Below are 24,039 nucleotides of genomic sequence, written 5' to 3' on the forward strand. Positions count from 1 at the left end.
CCTTTGCTCAACTAATTCTTTAACTAGAAGGCCCTCCCTCTCATGCTTCTGAGAGAGGACGCTGTTAGCGCAGAACCAGGTCCCTTTAACCATATGTGATCCTTCAACGATATCTTGCACCTTTCCTTCAACTTGTCCATGCTCTGCTGCTTAATGGCTCACACCGGCACCTACAAACCTCAGAAGATTGGACTGGAGATGCCCTGCCTATACCTGCTCCTCTCACTTTTCCATCAGGGGAGCCCATAACCAGTGGCAGACTAGTGTACAAGTACAAAAGCATAGCTCTTTTGCCCCAAAGGGGACACACTCTGAAGTGTAATTCATGCTCCAGAGCAGCCCATGGGATCAGGGCTCAGGCTGAACCAGAGACTTCACCTGAAATTACAGTCTTGTTTGGCTTCTCCGCATCCCTACATGCTATCCCTAACTCCCTCGCTGGGAGCACGTCCCCAGCCTGTATTCTCTGCAAAACTCACACCTGTGCTTCTAAGTTATGCTTAATTATCCTTCTGTCCACCTAGGGAGGGTAAATCAATCATTCCTTCCTCGGTGCCACTGCTGACTTCTTCAGCATTTAAACAAGTCACATTTATAAGTCAGCAAACTGTCTGTCTCACTGGTCAGTGTGCACCTTCAAGGTAGGGGTATGGTTTCGTTACCAGCCCACTGGGATCTCTCCTTTAACCGTAGGGACACCGTACATATATGTGGGTTAGAAAATTCTTTGCATTGACTTGAAATCCACCTCCTCATACTTTTCACTTTTTGGCCTTAATTCTTCCCTTTTATACAATAGAGTCAGCCCCCTGACAGTGGTTATTTCCCACCAAGTCGCCCCTTCAGGTTTAGTAAGTCGCATATGCCTTTGATTCCTAAGGCTTCACTATCCTTATCACTGTCTGCCTGGTGCTCCTGAATTTGTCAATATCCATCTTAAAATCTGGCAGTTAGAACTGAAAACAATAGGATGATGGGATGAAATAAAACAGACGCAGTTTAGCAGTTGACGATCAACTTCTAGTTTTCTTCCATCTGAATACAGGATTTTTCTAAATGAGCCGAGATGGCTGCTAAAAACACGTGTATAATGTTACACTATTGGTCCAGCAGAGAAAGGGGTGAGTTAAAATCACTAGAGTCCTCCACATGAACTTTTTTGTAAGACCTATTTTCTTTCACCGAAATTCCCAAGAGTAAGTTTTGAACCTCACTTCAGTCCATCAAGTTTCATCTGATTTGTTTTAACTGGTAATTGCAGCTAAACAAAAAAAAATTTGAACATTGATGCCACATTAGTTTTGTGACCTTTCCAGTCTTCGTCCTGGTCTATGATAAAATGAGAGCAAGACCAGGACAGAGTTGGAGGGCTGTCGTTCCATCATAAACTTGTATCCAGGCAGACATGGACTTACTTACCCATATTCTATGGGAACCACTGCTCAGCCAGCTGGATTTTCCTGTGCTATGATCCAATCTGAATTTGTTGGCCAACAGGATGACATAAATACTTGTTTATAAAATAGCCAAAATCAAGTTTTAACATGTCTTTAGAGTCTTCCTAATCTATGAAGCAAAATTACATAGGAATTAAGAGGATGGTTTTTAGAGTCTGACACAGATAAATCTGAGTTGCACCACTTAGTGGTTTGTGACTAAACAAGTTTCTGACATTTCTATGCCATGGTTTCTCTACCCCTTAAATAACAATAATAATGGTTTCATTTCATAGGATAATTGTAAGGAAATGAGTTTATATCTATCAAGAGTTTAACAGAGAACCTAGCAGGTAGTAGTACATTCTTAGAAACTATTGGAGTTATTGGGGAGGGGGTTGCTGCTTTAAGGGGGATCAATCAAAAGGCCTCGCTGGGAAGGTGACATCTCAGTAGAGCTAATGAAGAAGAGGAAATGATCTGTGGTGCTGCTGGGGACAAATGCTCCAGACCAAGGGTTGGGCAAGGCTCAGAGTGTGCACAGGCTAGCGAGGAGAGCGAGACTGGATCTGAGCAAATGAGGGGGTGGGTGGTCGGAGACAAGGGCAGAAAGGCAGCAGGGTTAGGTCTTACAGGTCCTCAGATTTCACTCTGAGTGAGATGAGAATCCATTATAGGAATGAGTAATGGGATGAGTCACATAAGCAGACTCGTATTCTAAACAGCCACCTAGCTGATATGTGGCATATAAGCCTAGGAAGGCAAGGGTTTAGGAGACTGTCACAATAATCCCGCAAAAGATGGATTTAGTTTGTAGATATATTTGAGGGTGCAGTCTACAGGACTGTTGATGTGCAGTGAAGGAAAGAAGAATCAAGGATGATGCCAAGAGTTTTGGCCTGAGCAACACAGAGGATTGAACTGGTGTTTATTGAGATAGAAAAATGGGAAGAGGCAGAAATTTGGGAAATGTATCAGTTATGATAGGCTAGGTTATGCTTTAGTAACAAACCGACCCCAAGTTTTACTGGCCTAACCCACAAAAATCTCTTTCTCACTCACAGTACACACCTGTTGCCGGTTGGCAGAGAACATCACTCAGAGTCCTCACTCAGGGACCCAAGGGGACTGAGGCTTCATCTCGACGCCCTTCCGCCATCACCACAGCAGTCGGAAGGAAGGAAGTGAAGTCACTTCCACTCACAGTTCCTCAGACGAAGCTCTGCCTAACTTCAAAGGGGATGGTGGGAACTGCAGTCCTAGCACATGCCTAGAAATCAGAGAGCTGGAAATATTTGGTGATTAGCACCAGTGACCGCCCCCGATGGGAAAACCAGGAGCTCTTGTGCTTTCCTTTTTTGGACAAGGTCGTCCAAGTGGAGGTGTAGTGTGTAAGTCTGAAGTCCAGGAGATGACAACAGTAAAGGGTGGATCCAGGCTTGTAGAATTCAAAGCTTATATCATTTTAGGGGAAGATTCTTTAGGACGAAGATTTCACGACTCAGTACAAAGTTAGGTACTGGGTCTTAGAAGGGTTCGTACAAATGAGGGGCCCTAAAGTTTAAGTTTTGCAAACTTTAAGGTGACTCTACCTCTGGGAAAGAAGTCCTAGAGCTATAAATGGAGAAGTCACCAGGTAGTAGAGGCTTTTAAAGCAACGGGACTGAAAGAAGTCACCTGCAAAGTGAATATAAATAAAGGAGCCCTGACCCCTGACGTAATCCAGCGACACAAGGGAAGACTGAGAAGCGATCAGCAGAGACTGAGAAGTAGCCAGTGAAAGATAGTCAATAAAAACATAATTTCCTTTCTCTTTATATTTACTTTGTGCTTGCTCTTCTATAAGATGCTATTTATTTTTATTACCTCTCTTTTCTCAAATGACTTCAGGATGGAGAGTCTCAGATGATTTGACTTTTAACATCTGCATTCAAAATTCATTAGAATTAGACCAATTCCGTTCAAAGGGAAAGTCAGCATTGTATCAGCAGGATAAGGAGAAAGGATTGACTATAGGTCAAGAGATTAAATCTTAACTTCTGGCCCTGACACAGATTTGTGAATCACTAGCCCAAGGTCACACAAATTCTCTGGATTTTAGTGTATGCATCTGTAAATGAGGCCTTTTTTTTTTTTTTTTCTCCAGAGTCCTCTCCAGTTCTACTATTCAGCCCACATATTGCATTTCACCATGGGCTGGGCCTTGGGCTAAGTCGCATCAGTTTCCACTATATATACTTAATTGCATTCACTGATTTGTGTAAACATTTCAAGTTCTCTATTCATTTTACATTGATTAAGATATGACACAATCAAAGGTAATAAATGAAATATGGAACTTGAGAACAATGTTTGGAAGTAAAATGGAATGATTATGTTCGTGGAGTTCAAGGTAAACTATAGGAAGTATTACCTAATTCTTTTATAAACCTCTTTATTAGAGTGACTTAATGGCAGACTTCAGCTATTAAATAATTTAATCATAAAAGAGACAGACTGTTCGTTTTCTAGAAGAAACAAAGAAGCACAAACTGAGTAGCCTAACCAACAGAAATGGATTGTCTTTGAGGTCGGGAGTCTGGAATTCTCATGTGTAGGTGTCAGCAGGACTGTTCTTCCTATGAAGATGGACGGAAAGGATCCGTCCCAGCCTCTCTCCTGACTTCCGGCAGTGCTGTGGCTTGTGGCGACATAACTCCATCTTCACTTGTATCTTCCCTGTGTGCATTTCTGCCTCTGTGTCCACACTCCCCGCTTTTCAAGTAAACCAGTCATGTTGTTTTACGGCCCTGATTTTAACTAGATTATCTCTGTGAAGGCCATCTCTCAAAATAAGGTCACACTCTGAAGTACTGACATTAGGACTTCCATATATCTTTCGTGGTGGGACACGATTCAGCTCATAACGTAGACCTACTTACAGCTGCTGCTCCCCAGCACATTCAGTCACCCCTGCCCTGGGCTTTCGTCTGTCTTCTTAATACTTTACAAATCCATGTCCTCCTCTCTGTCCTCCCTGTTTGGGCTTCCTGATCTAGTGTCTGGTCTAAGACAACGCTCTCCTACCCAGTTCCTCTAAGTTATCCTCCTGATCATCACCCACCTCCGCCCCCCACATTCCCACACCAATCCATCCTCTACTGAGTAGCCGGTGCTATCTTGCTACAATGCACCCCCGACCTTGGCACCTCACTGCTAAAAATCCTTCAGTGGTTCCACGTAGATCTTTAGTGTAAAGTGCAATTTCTCAGCACAGAGCCCAAATCTTTTCTCCATCTGGAGCCTGAATACTTCTCAAGTCCCAGCTTAAAATCTAACTCAGCTATAACAAACATGAGGCGGTTCTTTGAAAGGGCATTTGTCTGTGCCCTTTGGCAGGTCTGCTGTCAGCATATCAAGAGCCTCTGTGCCAATTAGGAAAATATACCTTATCAGGGATGATGAATAACAACAAAGCACCCCTCCCTCCAGGTAGAGGCTACTTCAGTGCAAACTCCATACATAGCTTGGTGCGTGAGAGCTGGTTGGATTTCAGCCCCAGGGCAAAATAAAATGATACATCCATATATGGCTGCCTGGGCCTGCACTCGCATGCAGTAGGCGTTCCCCTGGCAAACATTCGTAAAATCTAGGTTTGCATCTACCATGACAAATTCTCTGATCTCCTAAGCTGATTAGCTAAGAATAGAGGACTGAATGGTAGCACGAAGGACAGACAGACCTACTCTCAACACCTGTTGTGCTACATGGGTGATTTCTTTAGAAAGTAAGCTCCTTCAGTGTAGGCGCTGGGTCTTATTCACACCCCAGTATCTCTGGCACTTTGCATAGTGTGTAGCACACATTTTTTTTCTTGACAATTAAAGAATCTGTGAATTCAAAAGTGCTGGGATGGCTGAAAATACCATGACTAACTGAGGGTATGAACCCAGGCAAAGTCCCAGGCAGGGTGACCTGCTTTAGAAGGGATCTGCTTAGTGCAAAAGAACAGTCCTAGATTGTGCTTCTAGTCCCAGGCCAGTCACGAACCAGTTTGATGGTTGCCTATCTTTTTCGTTCTATTTCCGCTGGAACCAGTGGTTCAATTGAGGAGAAAGTGTCAGTGAAGTAAAGGCCCAACGGCCCACACCTGGGCCTGGATGAGGGCCGAGTAAAACTCCTTCAGGGTCATTTCACCTTGACAGAGCATAGACTGAAAAAATAACTCAAGAGAAAAACCAGAAGAACTGTTTGCACCATACTCTGAACTCTCTGAACACAGGAAATTCTATTAGTAAGAATATCCTGGTAATAGGCCTGCACCCTTACCTTCTTTCCCATTTGTTCCTGGCCATCACAGCAGAGCTGGATTTATCTATGAGCCAAGAGAATATCCTGAACGAAAGAAAGTATTTTATAATTCTTGAGCATTTGGGGGGGTACCTAAGGACCTCTTGGGTTATCCTTATTTTTTGTCTAAATCTTAACTGGCTGAGACAGCAAGCACTCCAGCCAGCTCCTCTTTGCTCTGCACAAAGGGCTTGTTAATTTTTGACTAAGTGGGAGGGGTCGGTGATGCCTATTTTCCAGAATTGTATAAAATTTACTTTACGGAGTTAGTTCAGTAAGTTACTGTCATTGAAAATAATCTTCATCGTTATCTAGTTCTATTCACTTACTCGATATCTATTTGTATAGCAAATAGTTTGTAATTTCCCAAGAGAACATATTTCCCAGCTTCATTGTTGCCATATTAGATTTAAGTGAGTTTGAGGATTTCAGAAGCCCTGACGCTGCTGAAGCCGCTCCTCTTAAACTCTCCCACTTGGCAAAAGCTTTATTATTTACATATCCCTCTACATTTCTCTTTCTCTTCTGAGTCCTTGTTTGTCTTTTCCTTCCTTTTATCTTCCCTCTTTTGCAGAGGTCTTCCTGGATCAGAATTCACAGAGCATTTGTCGCCCAAGGAAAGAAGGTATCCCTCCTCCTGGACTGGAGCATGTTCTTTGTAGGACTTCCTCTAACAGATGCGTGCCACCGTCTGGAAAGCCCGCAGGGGAGGTCCCCCTTGGCCCAAGGAACGAAATTTGACAAAATGCAGAAGTGGACTCTGATCATCACTTGTCTGAGTGTTGGTCTTTTAAGCCCAATAGTAACTCATTTATAAATGAATGACTAGGTATGAACAGGTACTGTATATGTGATTTTATCTATTTAAACGAGAGCAATTACAACAGTTGCCATGGCAAAGATGTAGTCTACACAACAAAGTTATTTTTGTAGATTTTGGGAACTATGCTTTCTTAATCTAGTCTCTTTGAAGTTATACAATAGGTCTTAAACAAAATATGTTTTATAGATTCTGGTCTGGGTAGCAATCAGGCTTCACTATAAAGAACTCTACCCCATCACGTGGCATGGGATGCAAATGGAGAGGTGAATTGAACCTTTATCATTCCTTTGTCTCCTATCTAGTAGCAATTAGCCTCTCTTCCCTTCCCTCTTCAAACACAATGAAACTAAACACAAAAGAGAAAGACAGGAAGAAAAGATTGGAGGCACAAATGCAGGATGCTTTATTCATTTGAGAATTCACCTTTCAGTCCAGCAAGCTGAGAAAGTGCTTTCTCAAACCACAGACTCTTAGACCCAGGATGGCCATTCCACATCACTTAGTCCAGACCCATTACTTACAGATGAGGACACTGAGGTGAAAAATTGGGGAGACTGTCCTGAAGTCTCAGAAATCTGGGGAGAGCGAGTTTTAGCTGTTAGTTCTCACATTCTACATCTAATACTCTCATAGGGTATATTTCGAACATCCCGGGACCCTAAACAACACTGGTTCCAGTTTTTTTAATGATGGATTCTTATATTATTTTAGAAGATGGACTTCTTGTCATGATTATTGGTACTAATAAACACATAACTAAATAGCACTAGTAAACACTAATCATTGAGAGTGTTACCAATCTAATAATAATAATAATAATAATAATAATAATAATAATAATAAGGCAGAGCCATTGATTTCCTTTGCTGATCTCTGGGGTTAGTGTCATCCTTGAGAAAGGATCAGAATCACTTAACTTTATACTCATTTCCAAACTCCAGATATTTTAGGGCCACATTTGAAATTTACTCAACCCAAATAAAGAAAAAAACCTGCGAATCTCCAATAATTAGACTGATAATTGACCTGCTGGTGTATTCAACACACTCACTACCCACATAGCTCACTTGCACTTAGGAGGAGTCATAATCACACTGCAAAAAATTTAACAATGCCCACGGTCCTCCATCTGCCAGGTCTCAAACAAGCGGACAACACGTTCTGCTGAACTTACTTTCCCACAATGATTCACCGAGAGAAACATGATTTCACACCAAATTTTATTTTTTCTGAGCAGTGTAGGTGGAAAGAGGGAAAGAAAGCAAACTTTGTTTCAATGTAGAAAACCCACCAGTTTGTCACTTGTCAAGTAGTGTATCATTTTCTCGTTTATTCTAAGAAATGTCAGTTTCCTTCTTCTTTAATTCTCTAAATTATCTACAAATCATCACTTAAAAGTCCTAAAATGTTGGATTATCTGGCCATTTAAATTTAAGTATGCTAATAGTTAATATTCTAAGACAGTTGCCTCATGGTGTCCAGAATGTGATTATGTACATTTGGATGTTTCTTCTCTTGGGATATGGAATCTTAGAGACATGAAGCAGGGCTCAGGCTGGAGAGTGTGGTTTCAGCCTGCTGAAGGCTGCGAGGAATACCTGGGAATACCTCACTGAAGAAATAAAAGAAGGAAGGAAGGAAAGAAGGAAGGAAGGAAGGAAGGAAGGAAGGAAGGAAGGAAGGAAAGGAAGGAAAAGGAAAGGAAAGGAAGGAAGAAGGAAGGAAGGAAGGAAGGAAGGAAGGAAAAGCATCCATCAAGAGGAGTTGATTCTTAAGTACAGAATTAAGGCAGAGGTCTATGTGGCATGGAGCCAGCCCTATTTGCTAGTTTTGAACGACAGGTCCCTAACCTATAAAGTTTGTATACATAAACCTCAAACCCCAGCATCTCTTTTGTTGGCAATGAGCAGAATCAAGTGATGTTATTATATGAAGCAAAGAATTGAGGCAATAATCTGATCATTCAAACACAAAAAAACTTTTGGCTTGAATTATCCAGAAAGTGCCCCCATTAGAAAACTGTCCATTTTCTATTATACCTCTAGAAGACCAAGTCTGACAGAAGTCTTTTAAGTAAATGTCTTAAGGGTAAAGCTAATAGAATTGCCATCAGAAGATCTTTGAGTTGTATATATTTGGTTAGTAGTTTCCAGGTCACTAATATATAAATATAAATATAAATATAAATATAAATATAAATATAAATATAAATATAAATATATATATATATTCATACATATATATGTATATCTAAATATATACTTAAATATATATTTAGACATTTAGATAAAAATCTATATTTATGTTTCTAAATATAGATATATATTTAGAAAACAAATCCAGGAATGTTTTTAAACCCTTATCTCCAAAAGAAAATTAGCCTACCCCTCTTTTCTATTCCCAATTGAACGTTCTCCATCAGAATAGTAAGCCACGTTTGGAATAGAGGAGGCAGGCAGTCTTTCGTTGAGACGGGCCACAAGGTAAATAAAATGCATCCAAGCAGAAGGTAGAGAATGTTAATAATCTATAGTTCAACATTCCTATATAGCTTAGCAACTCAACTTCTAAAGGAGGCTGTGATTTCTTGAGATTCTAAGCACAGGAGGTATATGGACAGCAGTTAGAAAAAGAAAATACAGAAAGTAAGTGTGCTAGAAGTACATGAGGGCTGAGGAGATGGGCGGGGGTGCCATAGCCAGGCCAGGTCGAGAGGCAAAGCTGAAAAACCTCCGAAGATCAAGGCAAGACAACCCGTTTCCGACGATGTTCTTAGATGAAAGGCCGGCCACCTCTGGGGAACTTGGGCCTATGCCCTCGAAAACAAGGGATACTTCAAACAGTGAAAGGTGCAGTCTTCTTCTCCTACCAAGCCCAGCGTGCTCTGAGGCTCCCTCCAGGCCTCAGCTCACAGCCTGCTGCTTTGGAATGCGAGGCGTGCCTGGGCAGAACGCATCCTGAATGGAAATCTGACTGACATTGCCTGGTGCTGTTTATGCTTGTATTTACCCAGGCTCCCAGCCAGCCACATAAATTATAAATGCTTCTATAACCTGCTGGGGAGTCCAAATCCACACACGGCACTAAAAGGAGAAGAGCAAATGATTTCCACAGACAAGTTAATACATGGTTTAAACCTCTGGCTTATCTGAACATTAAAACTAGAGGCTATGTATGAGAATGGCAACGCTTTCTGTGAAAACTTTTTGATTAAATAACCTCAGAATCACATTTATTTAGAGGCCTAATAATATTAGTTTAGGAATTTTTTTCAGTAGCCATAATAAAGACCTGATAGTATTTTTGCAAACTCTTTATAATGTTCAAAATAATCACTTAGATCAGGGGTCAGCAAACTTTCTATAAAGGGATAAGAAGCAAATATTTGAGGCTTTGCAGGCCATTCAGTCTCTGTCACAACTATGAGACTCTGTAGCAAAAAGCAGCCTCAAGAAAATGCATAAATGAGTGTGGGTATGTTCCAGTAAAACTTAATGGACATTGAAATTTAAATTTCATATAATTTTCATGTGTTCTGAAATACTATTTTTCTTTAGATTTTTTCAACCATTATTACATTGTGGGCAGTATGAAATGGGCAGATTTGGCCAGCAGCCCATAGTTTGCCAAACCCTGACGTAGACAGCTGAAAGATAAACATTGCTGCTGTCACCAAAACAGCTACAGGGGCACAAAGTTCAGGGAAAGGCAGTGCAGGGGAAAGGAGGCAGGATTTGGGGTGTCTTGCTACTCTAAGCAGATTCTAGAACCAGCAGCATCAGCACGTCAGCCCCACCCTAGACCTACAGAATACAAATTTGCAGAAAAATAAGAGCCGCAGGTTATTTCAAAGTTTGAAGGTTCTATCAACATTTGAGAAGGTTTGGCGGTGTGGTTTAAAGCTTGGGCTCTGGAATTAGAAAGCCTCCTTCAAATCACTGGGCCTCTCATTAGCTATGTGTTGTTGGGTAAATCATTATTTTTATTAATATGCTTGTTTCTATACCTAACGAGCCCGAGGGAAGCTTGAGACAGAGTGGGGCGGGGGAGGGGTGTGATGATCTACACTTAGAAAATGCCTGGTAAGTAATGTTTATTAAATCCTTACTGATTCATTTGCAGAAAATCCGTGCCCACACACATACTCCTAAAGGCCACTTCCTTGAGGACACACATATTTTCAGCCAGTCACTTGAGTTGAACTTCTGCGACAATAGCCCGCCCCGGCCCAACGATTCCATCCATAAAAGAAAAGAAAGACGCCACAACTCCTAGCCGCAGAGTGTAAAATATATTGATGGTTGCAAAGGGAAAACCTGGAGACATTTCAGGTCTGCTGAGATGGCGTGCAGCACATACACATGCTCTGTTTTTTGAAACCACGTCATTAAGTTTTCAAATACATCTCTGTTTTGAACGGTGTTTTGTTTTTTTCATTATCACGGTTTACTACTCTACAGCTTCTCCTAGAGTAAATAAATATAATGGCTGTTTGCAGAGCAACTACAGACGTATTTAGATGTTTAACAAGGTGAACTATTTCACAATTAGATCCACCTTTCACAGCAAGATGTTTTCATTTGCTTTGTTCACTGCTGCGGTGGGGGTGGGGGTGGGGGTGGGAACTTTTCCAATTTATTCTTTGTTCACATGTTTAGTCACAACAGCTTCCAAAAAGCAATGAAAACAGTCTGTTAAAAAAATTAAATTGTAATTAGGCCATGGGTTTTTCCAAGACCCTTAAAGACAGATCATTTAAATTTACAAGAGAAAAAAAAAATAGGCGTCATGGAAAACTAACAAAAAACTACTGAAAAATAGATCTGTAGAACACAGTGGTCAGTTGTAAACAGCTCAGAGGGGCAAAGAAAACAAAAAGTCCTAGAATGTTCAACAGTCCAATGACAAACTCTGCTTTTTTTCCTAGTGGCTATTTTCCTACCACAGTGTTGAGCTTCATTATTATATTAAATAACTTATATGGGTAAAAAGGAGTTTGCTAACCAGCAGCCAACTCAAAATCTAGTCGGAAGAGGGAGGAGAGGAATTCACAACACAGCACATACTAAGGGAAACAAAGTCCACAGTCAGCTTTCAACCAGTCTTCCCCCTCCTGGCAATACCACTGAGCTGAAGTTTGGGATCTAACTGGAGGGTTTTTTTCCTCTCTCTCCTCTCCCTTTTTCATTTAAGTTAACAAAGAAACCTGGGCTTCCTAAGAGCCAGCACTCAGCTGGGCAAGTCCCATTAGCAGCAAATGTTCAACCAAATAAAAAAACACACACAAAAGAAAGCTCCATCCAGGTGCAGAGCTGTGATTCACATGGAAATTCCAGGAGATGAATCATGTGCAGAGCTGGGATCTTTAGAGGATTCTTTCTCAAGTGTCTTCAGTGAACATTTCAGTCTCACAAAATCTGAGTCGATCTGTCAGCTGTGGGAAATAAGTTCCCCATATGCTCTTGAGTGAGCTTGCTTGCCGGACTTCATGACTTTTTGTAGTACTAGATGCCAGGCGACAAAGGCCAGCCCCGCAATGATGCATGACGCAGAAGCAGCAGCAGCAATCAGCATCCCATTTGTTAAACTCTGCCTAAGAGGCTTGACCTGAGTAATCAAAAAGACAGTATAAGAATGAATATGACAGACTATTCGACATAGGATTAAAATGCCTTGTTTTGTTTTTCCTGTGTTTTAAGTTCTTCTTTTTACAGTTAAAAAGAGGAAGAAAAAAATATTGTGTTAAAGTCCTGTTTTTTTCGGAGAACTGCTAGTCACTACAATATTGATTAAGGGAGATGGCAAAAGTTTTGTTTATAGGTAAATCTATATCTTGAGTGGCTTTATATTAAAACAAACAAAGGTCACTAATGATAAAAAGCTTTTAGATATGTGTGGGTCTTAGCACAGATGAGTTTATTTAGAAAATATAAGCATCTCACATTCCATGCCCACTGAGAGCATTTAAATATCAGGTGACAAGAAAGGTGTTTACCCTCAGAAGCATATTTGTCATTACCACTGCTGAACCTAAGAATCTGAATGAATGGCTATAGAGCCAGCAGAAAGTGTCTATGTGAAAAATATTGCCTTCGAAGCTAACGTATATACAAGTTTTCAGGTGGGTACTATCATTCTAGAATAATGTCTTACTACCCACTAACATATGTGGTTTTGCAAATGATCACAGTGTATTTTCTTTATCTTCTGTGTGGTTGCTATGCCTTAGCCAACACCTGTAGTCACCCAACATCTTTCCTCGACTCTGCAGGAGTGTGTGTCCAGTGCTATGGCAGACACACCATATGGAATGTCCCTATGGAAGACCCTGTGCTTGTTCTTAAGGGACTTACATACTAAGAGGAAAAAGCAGCATATACACTACAAAACAAGATAATAACAGGAGAGGAAGATGGCCTTAGAGTGCACAAGTACAGGAGGGACTATTTCCGGGGACAAATGGGTCAGGGAGTGGGAGGCATTAGAGCGGGGCCTTAAAACCGGACAGGATATGGAAAAGGCAGAGCGCGTGGCTTAAACCCAGACTCGAGGGAGAGTTTCCTCTTCAAGGCCCTTACAATTAATTTTAACATGGAACCCAGTCTTTTATACCAAGAACACATCTTCACTGGATTTATATACATATTTCCTTATACACCATTCAATCTATTTGTGCCACCGCTAGTCCCTCAATGAATTCTTGTCAGAAGCATTGTTACTGAGCACTTTTGCATATGAATTCATGGATTCATATCTGAATTTACACCAGTACAGTGCACCCTCTTTTTCACTTCACATTTCTAAATTCTCTATGAAATTCTTTGGTCACATTTCAACCAATCGAATGTTAAATGTTATTGTATACTGCGTGTACAGTACATACAAATATGAGAAGAAATTGCATAATCAATCATTAGCTTTTACTATCAACCTATTGACGTATGAACCCTTCCACTACTCAATATGAATATGGCATAAAAGAATAACAATCAGAAAAGAATAACCAGAAAAGTATGTGGTAGGTTTGGATTATTTTAGTATGTCTGGATTTCACAAGTAATGCAGATAACAGGTATCATTTATGTATAGTGAATTTATCTGCTTACCAATTTTTTAAAAATCTATAAGGAAAGTGACAATAGCTAAGTTGTATGCGGGGGTTGTACCAACTTAATGTTTAAAAAAAAATTGAAAAGGAGGATTAAAAATAGGACATATATGGAAGGCAAATTTTGTCTAAAAAGGATAAAAGGAGTAATTCCAAAATCTTTTATCTGGCAAGATGTACACTCTGAGGCTCATGTTTTACACATGAACAATATTTAAGAGTATAGGTTTTTAATTCCAACATAAAGTAATACAAGATTTTAACATAAATGTGCCACAAGCAGGTACAAAATTTGATAAAACTGGAATCGGTCATCAGCTCAGCGAGTTGCTACATTCCCATGATTCCAGGCATTGGTCACACCTTCTTTGTGTTTGTGTTTGGGGATAAAAGAAGCACCTCTGATCCTTTACCTATCACCATAACCTGTTCTAAGAATAACAATTCCAGTGCCACTGCTCCTCCTCCTCATTGAGAAATACAAAGAAGACCTAAATTTTCCTTTGAAACAAAATCACAGAAACCCAAATATGTCTTAGATATATATCTTGGTTCATAAAACCTAGCCCAAAATCATTTAATGAAAGCTCTCAAATGACCATGGGAAAAAGAGAAAATGAGCTTGTCAACCGTAGTATAAAAAGGTACACATTCCCTGAGTCTCTTAGAAGAATAGAAATACACATATAGTGATTTTGCTTATATTATTATATTATAGGCTGCTTTTGTCCATTAAAGTATCTCAAATGGTTAAAATACAAATTTATCTAACCTAGTGTTATTTGAAAATACATTTATTTGAAAATATTAATAGATTAACAAAATTTTTAAATTTGAAAAGATTCTGAGTTATGTTTAAAGTTCCAGCTAAGTCTAACACTCTCTCTCTCTCTCTCTCTCTCTCTCACTCTCTCTCTCCCCACTCCCAACCTCTCTCAAAACAAAGGGGGACCAGCATTCAGTCAATTAGCGATACATTCAAATTTACTGATCCATTTGGCATTCAGATCTCTTTTATCTCAGGTCACGTAAAATTTTAGTGTTAGAACTACTCAGAAATATTGTCTGATCTTATCTTTTAGATGAAGGGAATGAGTCAGTGCTCTTTTTACCACAGCATGGGGTAATTTCAGTTCCTCATTCCATCAAATTATAGGAGATAGAAAGAAAAACAGAGTCCCTGTATACATCTGCCAATATAAAGAAATGAAAGGCAATAAAACTGAACAACAGCAATGAGGATTCTCAGCTGCAAAGATTCAGTTAACAGGAGCTAAGATGAAGAGGACTTCGAACACGCGGGCAGGGACTTCCTACAGAGAGCATGTGGCTTTCTTCAGGTAAGGCCAACCTCTCCTTTAGATTTGCACAGCAATGAGAAGCAAAGAGACTCACCTTAAAGACTTCCATCTGTCTTTCTCTATATGATTTTCAGGTCCTTCACTCTCATAGGAAGCCAAGTACAAAGCTACAATCAACCAAAAGTGAGAATGCGTTAACACTGAAGCCTTCTACCGATATATTATTCACCAGCATCCACCCTTGTTCAACCTGAGCCAAACCCTATAGCAAAACACATTCCTTAAAACCAAATTATGGCAGAGAAACTTCATAGTTTCATTAAGAACACAGAATATTACTTTGCCTCTGATTGTCCATCTCAGAAAAAAAAAAGGGAGGGGAGGGCCCTCTAGGCCAAAATGGCACTTAGTGAACTAAGAGACAATTTACCAGGCAAAGAAACAGCTTAATGCAAGTCACATGATGCTGTCACACACTCATGATAATGTCCTTTACAAAGAAGGGGATGAGAGGGGGATCTTTTCCTGATAGCTTTGATATTTTAAAAAGTCCTTAGAAAAAAGCCAGATTTTCTAGGCCAACTTTCCATCCTGCTAATAAGTGTTCTTTATTTTTAAATCAAAAAATTATCTTCATCCAAAGATTTAAAAGCTTGTTATTAATCCTATGTAAAGGTTTAAAACAATCAAGTCCCCTCTAGAATGATAATATTAATTGAAAAGTTCTTCAGTCATTATCATGGATACATCCATCTACTATAGGAAATTATTCAGTTATTAGGTACTACTGATTTATATAATATTAGGATATAACAAATCAATAGGATAAATCTCCAAGTCTTTTAAAAACTCACTCTCTTCTGGTCAATTTTTTCCTGTATATCATCAATTACTTTATCTGCCTCAAATTCCCTAATGTTTTAACAGGTCAAGACTTTCCATTACTTTTTCAAACAGCAAGAAATAGCAATTAATTGTTTGTTTGTTTATTTAAATTACTTTGACTATCAACATATCACAAAACATCTTTTTTTCCTCCACTGAAGCAAGCCCAAAGAAGGAAAAAACAATCCTTCAATAACTTTCCATTGATGCCCAAAGCTCTGCAGATCTAGTGTCATAAAGATACTAGATATGTTTAAACCCAGAAACATACAGTTTATGGGTGACTATTAAGTGCCTGACAAATATTTTAGGAATAAGTTACAAAGTTTTCTGCACAATGGAAAACTCTTGAGATGGAATAGGTCAGAAGACAGGCTTCATACTATAAGAAGAACTAGACACCAAGCATTTATACAGTAATTTCCTAACTGTTGGGTTTGGAGACAGTGGTGGCAGCTCCAGCTGAATGGCCTACTCACCATCTTCACTGAAGACTGGTACTGTGAGCAAATACTGCAATATCTTCCGGTCCCTCTCAAATGGACACTCCACTTGTTTCCACGTCATGAATTCGCTCACTTGTTTGGCCAGTTCCCAAAATTTCTAGAAAAAAATAGAAGAAAAGGACTTAAAAGCAGTCATCAAAAATTATAAGCTTGGAAGAGTCGATTCCATTTCATGTTTCCTTCTGGCTTCTAATTTTCTGAACTCCATAATTTTTTAATTTAATAAAAACTAGGTATAGATATTTACTAGGTATAGGTAAAAATATACTCAAGTACTTCTAAATAATTAATAATAATGGTGCAGCTAATTAATTCTACTCAGTCTTGTTATTTTCTTATAAATAGTAGGGAGAGAGAAAACTTGGTTCTAGAATTTCAGAATCAGCTTTGGCTGCCTGGCCTGGGATACAATGCTGGAGACGCTCGCCCTTCTCTGTGCTTAGATTTTTGCAGCCTGCCCTTACCTCGAAGTTGACGTGGCCGTTTGGAAGGCGGTTGGCACAGCCCTCATTGAGGAAATAAATATCTTTGATTAAAAGACTGAAGAATGGTATCACAATCTAAAGAAAAGAAAAGATTTTGGTTTGTTTTGGGCAAACAAACATTGAGCCTCTTATCCAACAGTACAAGAAATTAATGAACATTAACTCTGGATTACATAAAAAACAAGAGTGAATTAAGATAGAGTTTTGTTTAGCTCCTATGACAGCATTTTCCTCCTTTACATAATTTTGCTTAAGACACAAATGCTGTTCATAACCAAAATGCAGCAAAGACCAGAGGCATAGGGAGATCGAGGGCTTCACGTTGTTCCTACAGTTTCCTCTATAGTTTTTCTCAATGCGAGACAAGAGCATATACAGGCATACCTCAGAGATATTGTGGGTCCAATTCCAGACCACCGCAATAAAGCGAGTGTCGCAATAAGGCGAGTTGTAATAATCTTTCTGCTGGTGGAGGGTCTTGCCTTCAATTTGCAAAAAATGCAAAATCTGTGCGGTACAATAAAGTGAGGTGCAATAAAACGAGGTATGCTTGTAATGAAATCTGAACATTCTAACTATAATCAAAGAGAAAAGATCTAAGAGAACTCTAGCTTTTTCATTGAGCAATCCCTTACCTAGAGCAAAATATTAATACAATACCTGTCATCGCAGGTACCAAGATTTTAAGATGTGTGACCCACCTCCCTGTATTGTTATATCATTTAGACATCTACATGTTAGATGAACTTTTTTTTAGATGAACATTTTATTAAACCTCATTTCTTTGAAGACATTGCTCAAGGTAATGTGAGAGAGCTCAAGGTTTTAGGTAATAGTTGCTACGGACTTCCTATTGAGTAAACCTGGCCTTCTTATGTCAGAACAAGTTAGCATCTGTTCTCATGGGGAATCACCAAAGAAGTACTTTGTACAATGTGAAGAGATATGCCCAAGTGAAGGAGGAATATAAATGTGCATTTTAAAATTATTATGAAAAACAATAAGCTTTCTTTAGTAAGAATTTCTTGCCTCATATCTTTGGTTTGATGGGGGTAGTATTTAATTAATTAACCTAAAATAATTAATTATTTTAGGTTATTTAAAAGTTGTCAAAATCTATTTTAATAAGCCAATAATGAACAAAGAACAAAGCTCAGACCAGTAACTTCCGCTTTGTCTCAAATGCCAACATAATTTTAAAGGTTCTACATTTGCTACAATGCAAATGATGCTCCAAATACAAACTGAGGGCCTATGTTGTTTACCCGAAAGCAGGTTCCTCTGGTTTCCCTAAACTTATGACTCATGTGGTACATTTCTACTAAATGAATGGGATGTCTAGAAAACATACGGTTTGGCTCACGCACCAAAATAATAAATATCAATTTCTACTTCTAGAGAGAAATTCAGATTTTCCCCTAAAGTCATTTAAAAAAAAAAAAGCTTTGATTTTTTTTTTTTGTTTCATTGATCTCTGAAAATAGTCAAAGTAATCTTCAATTTTGACAGCCCCTTTGAATATACTTTTAATAATTTGCTATTGTCTGTGGAAGTCTCTTAAGCTGAATTGTTAAAGATACCTTGCTCCACCAAATATTACTAGTGTTTCTCTGTTATTTTAGAATTAAACAGCAGTGTCGATTATAAAAGCACACCTGAACCTCATTTTTTTGAAAGACCACTTGTGACTCTGTCAAACATCAGTTTAAAATCTGGCTCCACAATTTACTGGTAGCAAGAGCTATGGGTCTGCGGACTGTGGCCCATGGGCCAGCCCTGGCCCACCACCTGTTTTGGGATAACCTAGGAGCCATACAGTTTACATTTTTAAATGGCTGGAAAAATATCAAATGAATAACATTTCATGAGCATGAAAATTATATGAAATTCAAATTATAATGGCCATCCGGCTTTCCTGGAAAACGGCTATGCTCATTCATCCACATATTGCCTGTGTCTGCTTAGTGCTACTCTATCGGGGTCGAGTAGCTGCAAAAGAGATGGTGCCGCCCACAAAGTCCAAAATATTTATGATGTGACCCTTAGGAGAATAAGTTTGCCAACCCTTGGTATAAACCTAACATACGTAGAAATCCTACTATCCTCACCTTAAAATGGCAATAGCAGTAACTACCTCATTGAGCTGCAGCGAGAATTAAATTAAATCATGCAGGCTTCACTTCAATTAAGCACGCCCCCAAAAAATCAATGGATTCCATACAAAGGGACAAATACATTATTGATGCACTTAAAAGATAGTGAGGCTATATCATCATAAGGCAGCCTCAGGGAAATGAAGCAATATTTGCATAGTGTAATAGCTTTTAAGCAAGAACACTATTTCTGTGCTCTATTCTATAGTGCTAGGCTATAAGACTCATGTGGGGGCCGATCGTTTACTACTCCATATTGATATTTAAACTTTTCATAAGTTCATGGCATGTGCCTTTAGTTGAGTGACAAAGACTGTATCTTATATGATTTTTGCATTCATGGTGCCTGTAAAATGTTCCACCACTGATTGAATCACTCCTAAGAAAACAGAAACATAAGTAATCTTCATTAAGATACTTCCCTGCTCTATTCCTTATGCCCATATGCAAGGAAAAAGGCTCACAGGCTTCTTCGACTTCTCATTTACTCATGGATAATTCCTTTCAGTTCTGTAGCCCCCATATAAATCTAACAGGAGATTCTAAGAACTTTGCATTTCCGTGAGCTAAAGTGAATGTATAGGTCACTAATAGGAAAGAGCAAAAGTCTAGTTTCCAGGAGGTCTTGCCAATGATGTCTTCAGTGGGAGAACTTCTCGAATAATAATGCCTTCCAATTCTTTCTCAAAATACTTTTAATTCAGAGAGTCGGCCACTGCAATTCAAGGCATGATCAGTTCCACACCTAGAAATGCCAAGGAGCAGGAACAAGTGCCCATGAACAAAAGTGAATGGTAAAAGGACTGAAAACCACAGAATCGTATAAAGAGTGGTTAAAAATCTGAAGACGTGTGTTCCTATAGGGAAAAAAATAACCATTTAAAGATCATTTAAGACTCCTATGTGGAAGAGAGATTCGATTTGTTCTGTAACATGGTATTAGATGTGCTACGTTGGCCACATAACCTCGAGATTTGAAAGAATACCAAAGATTCTATTACTCTACTCACGTAGAGTATTGCTAGGATTTTAAAATAGGAAATACTTAGGAATAAAGAGAATTTACTCTCACTTCATAAAAGAAAAAAAAAATTCCAATTCTCTTGAATAAAAGATAGATTTTATCTAGAAATGTTTTCATTCATAGCCTTTGAGACCAAGAGTGAAAAAGAAGCAGCCTATAATTTCAAATGATGGTGATTTCATTCATTTTATGAACTAGAGAGTACAAGTCATATGCTTAAACAGAACTGGTTCAAAAATACAACAAAATTAAGCAGACATAATTTATTCAATGATGTAAAGGGTAAAAACTCCCCCCACCCCCACCCAGAAAAAGTTATTGGATTCCCACAGGTATAATATTCAATGAGATCTTTTTGCGGGGGTTAGACTTCAGAATTCCTTTCGTCAATGCTGCAGCTCCCTATTAAAAGACAGGATTCTACAGCCCCCTCACTGAGGCAGAGCCCACCAAACTCACTGAGAGCCAGGAAGACGTGCTGAGGGAGATGTGAATGAGAAGTTGCAGACAGCTCCCAAAGCATCCTCATACTTCAGGGCCCTGGGATCCTCCCATGCATGTGCTTAAAAAATTTCTGATTAGATCTTTTCTCAATCTAGTCATAGGAATACTTGGACTGGGGCAAGTAAAACTGAAAAACTGGTAAACTCCATTGGGCTAAGTTAGAGAGTTATTTCTGCTTCATCCCCTCTCTGACCTTATTTATTTAAAAAAAAAAAAAAGGAAACATATCTATAATATCTCTCAAACATTATCAGAATTGGTATTTCAGATTTGTTTGAAAATCAACACAGCTTTTTTTTTTTAAAAGGCGAGCTTTCTTTTTGTGTTTATTTTTATTTTAGATCACTGAGGCTGAAGCTTTTTGGGGGTAAGTGAAAAAGATGTCCTAAATGTTTTTTACCTTCCTTTTCTTTTATTTGTTGAAGATACAGTTTAAGTTAAAAGATGAACAGAATCTATGCAGAAAACTTCCATCAAGAACCTCCGTCAGCCCTTTGCTATGACCAGGTATTTACTTCTCAGATAACACATCTCCAAATGTTGAAAAGACTTACCGTTCCCATATAAGGAAATATAAAACTGAAATGTGCCAAGAAAAGACTCTCAGAGTCAAGACTATGGTAGATCCAGGATAGCATGAAATTGTTTAAGGGTAGGGTAGATAAAGGATCATTAATTTTTGAGACATCATTCCTGTACTTTTTCTGCCACCCACATATCTAATTAGTAACAGCAGGCCTAATGCTACAGCAACTAACCTACTTTCTGAAAATAAATGACTTAATCATGGGACATAAGCTAATTCTTTTAAGAGAAAAGGTTACATTAAGTCAGCTGCCTTGTGCAGAGCTTAAGTGTCTATTTTTCATTAAACCATATTCTCTCTAATGCTATTAGTCATCTTAACATGACAATTTATTGCCTGAAATGCGACTAAGACACAGGACAAAATAATCACTTAAATAATGCAATAATAACACAGTGATATACATTTGCAAATTTCTATATCAAATTACCTTTCCCTTTCCAAAATCCAACTTTCCTTTAGCACTCCCCTTCCCTATGTGGCAAGTGATAAAATTTCTACAGTAGATCAGCTTTCTTTCTTAGAACTGAACAGGTAAAAGCAGCTCAGTGTAGCAGTTCACATTACATTTCAGTAGAACACATGGCAACTCCACCATGAATATAACTCTTTTAAACACATACCTTCTCTCTGCTACTATGAGCAGTTAAAGATCTTTGCGCTGCCCCACGAAGAGCTGTTCGATAATTATAGAAATTGCTAGAAGGGTCCATCTGGTGCTGTAAACAAAAGAAAGGAAAGGGTGAACTGTTTACTTCTCACCTAGAAAAAGTTTACAAGATCGTACTTTTAACTCTACATAAAAAATTCAAAATAAGTTAGGGAATTCACTAACAATATGATTTATCCCTCTTATACCCACACACAGGCATGAAACACATTAGAACACAAATATTTTCTTTCCTGAGGTTTGGTTTATTTACGTAAGCTGATGTCAACTTTGATAATGTTAAACCCAGACCAAATTCTTTCCAGATTAACTGCTGAGATTAGATTTAAAACTGATTACAAAGAGTCAAATACCAACATAAGAAACCATTTCCTGGTTTCATTTGAAAGTTAATGTGTCAGTTGATGGATAGCCACATATAGTGATCCAATACTTCGTAGTGAAGTTGTTCTTTGCTTTTGGTAACAAATCTTCACAAATAATTGAAGTATACCAATCTTACAAGAAGGAAAAGAAATTTACTAGATAATATGAATAAAGCAAAATATAACATACCTACTGATAATTCCCAATTTGGGGGAAAACTGAGGAAAAAATACTTTATTGTCTCCAAAGAGTAGATTCAAAGAACCTACATATCGATGTAATAATAACATGAATACGATTCAAACACAAATGCCTTTTTGTACAAATCTTACTACCCTGAGAATTATATTGAAAGGGCTTCTTCACAGGTTAGCTGTATTTGTTGAAAGGATGGTGAACGACTATTTCTATATGGATGGGGAACCCCTCCCCTGGAACACTGTAAATAAATAAAATTAGTTGGCACACACTGAAGTAGAACTCCAAACTGTTCAAGACCCATATTCCATCCTGCCATACAATGTGATGTGACTGACAGGTCATCATGTCTCCAGTTAATTCACTACCAATGGACACCTCTCTCTATGAAAGGACTAGTCCATAACCTGATTTACCCACCTCCTCCAACCCTTTCTTTTCCCTGGGTCTGTGGGTTTTCTTCTGTTATACTATGTGATCAAGAGACACATCATATATAGGAATCCACTTTCCAGGTATAAAATGTTACTTAACAGCAAAACATCAGCTTCACATACCTCGAGAATGTCAAACTTCGCAGTCTTCACTTTGGCCCAAGTTTTCTTTAACCGAGAGACTGGGCTCATATTCATGCCAGCTTCCCATTTGAAATGGGCAGAGGGGGAAGAAAGTTGAAAGAGAGAAATAAGAAAAACCATTCTAACTTACACTCTAACTACTAAGATAACTTTATAAAAACCTGCCAAACAGTTTTTCGAAGTAGTCATACCATTTCACATTCCCACCAATAATGTTTGAGTTTCAGTTGCACTTGCTCCACCATCCTCACCAATATTTGGTTCAACTAGTCTTTTCATGTCATTCATTCCAGTGTGTGAAACAGTATTTCACTGTGACTTTAATTTGTATTTCTCTGATGACTAATGATGTGGAGCACCTTTTCATATACTTATTTTCCATTAGTAGATCTTTTTTTGTGGAGTGTCTATTCAAGTATTTTGCCCTTTATTTCACTGGGTTTACTGGGTTATTTGTCTCATTATAATTTGTAGGATTCTTTATAGCACCAGGGACCAGTGCTCCTTTAGAATCTAATGCCTGATGATCTGCGGTGGAGCTGAGGCAGCGATGCTAGCGCTGGGGAGCAGCTGCAAATACAGATGAAGCTTCACTCGCTTGCCCACCACACGCCTCCTGCTGTGCAGCCCAGTTCCTAACAGGCCACAGACTAGTACCGGTCCACAGCCCAGGGATTTGGGACCCCTGTTTTATAAAGTCTAGATACAAGCTTTTCAACTATATATATTACAAATATTTTCTCCCATGATATGGCTTACCTTGACATTTTATTAATGGTATAAGAGGGAAATTAAATACTAAACGTATTCCATGAACTCTTTTATACTTAAAATTAAGTCATCTTCTATTACCTAGACTGTGGATCTTTTAGGTTCCTGATTTAGATATCATCCTGCTTACTATTTTCACGGAGTAAGGCAAATAAAGAGCTGAAACTTAGCCAATATTTTTATGGGGGAGACAAAGAGGAAATACACACACACACACACACACACACACACACAAAAGCGGGGCAGGGAGAATTGGTTGAGAGAGGAGATTAGGTTCAAAATTATTTAATTAAATTTGGTAGATTCTCTGGCTTCA

General features: G+C 38.8%; 1 protein-coding gene across 3 annotated transcripts in view; it reads right to left on the bottom strand.

Moving 5' to 3' along the window:
* Window positions 1-10,857: 10,857 nt before the first annotated feature.
* Window positions 10,858-24,039, bottom strand: part of RASGEF1B (RasGEF domain family member 1B) — a 590,398-nt gene continuing 577,216 nt past the window's right edge. For all 3 annotated transcript variants that reach the window (XM_039845559.1, XM_039845560.1, XM_039845561.1), the window contains 6 exons: window positions 22,932-23,011; window positions 21,764-21,859; window positions 16,853-16,948; window positions 16,362-16,485; window positions 15,092-15,164; window positions 10,858-12,195 (listed from right to left, as the gene is read on the bottom strand). In XM_039845559.1, the coding sequence (XP_039701493.1) occupies window positions 12,171-12,195; window positions 15,092-15,164; window positions 16,362-16,485; window positions 16,853-16,948; window positions 21,764-21,859; window positions 22,932-23,011 (494 nt within the window). In that variant the 3' untranslated portion in view covers window positions 10,858-12,170. The remainder of the gene's footprint in view (window positions 12,196-15,091; window positions 15,165-16,361; window positions 16,486-16,852; window positions 16,949-21,763; window positions 21,860-22,931; window positions 23,012-24,039) is intronic.

Source organism: Pteropus medius, unplaced genomic scaffold (assembly GCF_902729225.1).
Source record: "Pteropus medius unplaced genomic scaffold, Ma_sr-lr_union100, whole genome shotgun sequence".
NCBI lineage: Eukaryota > Metazoa > Chordata > Mammalia > Chiroptera > Pteropodidae > Pteropus > Pteropus medius.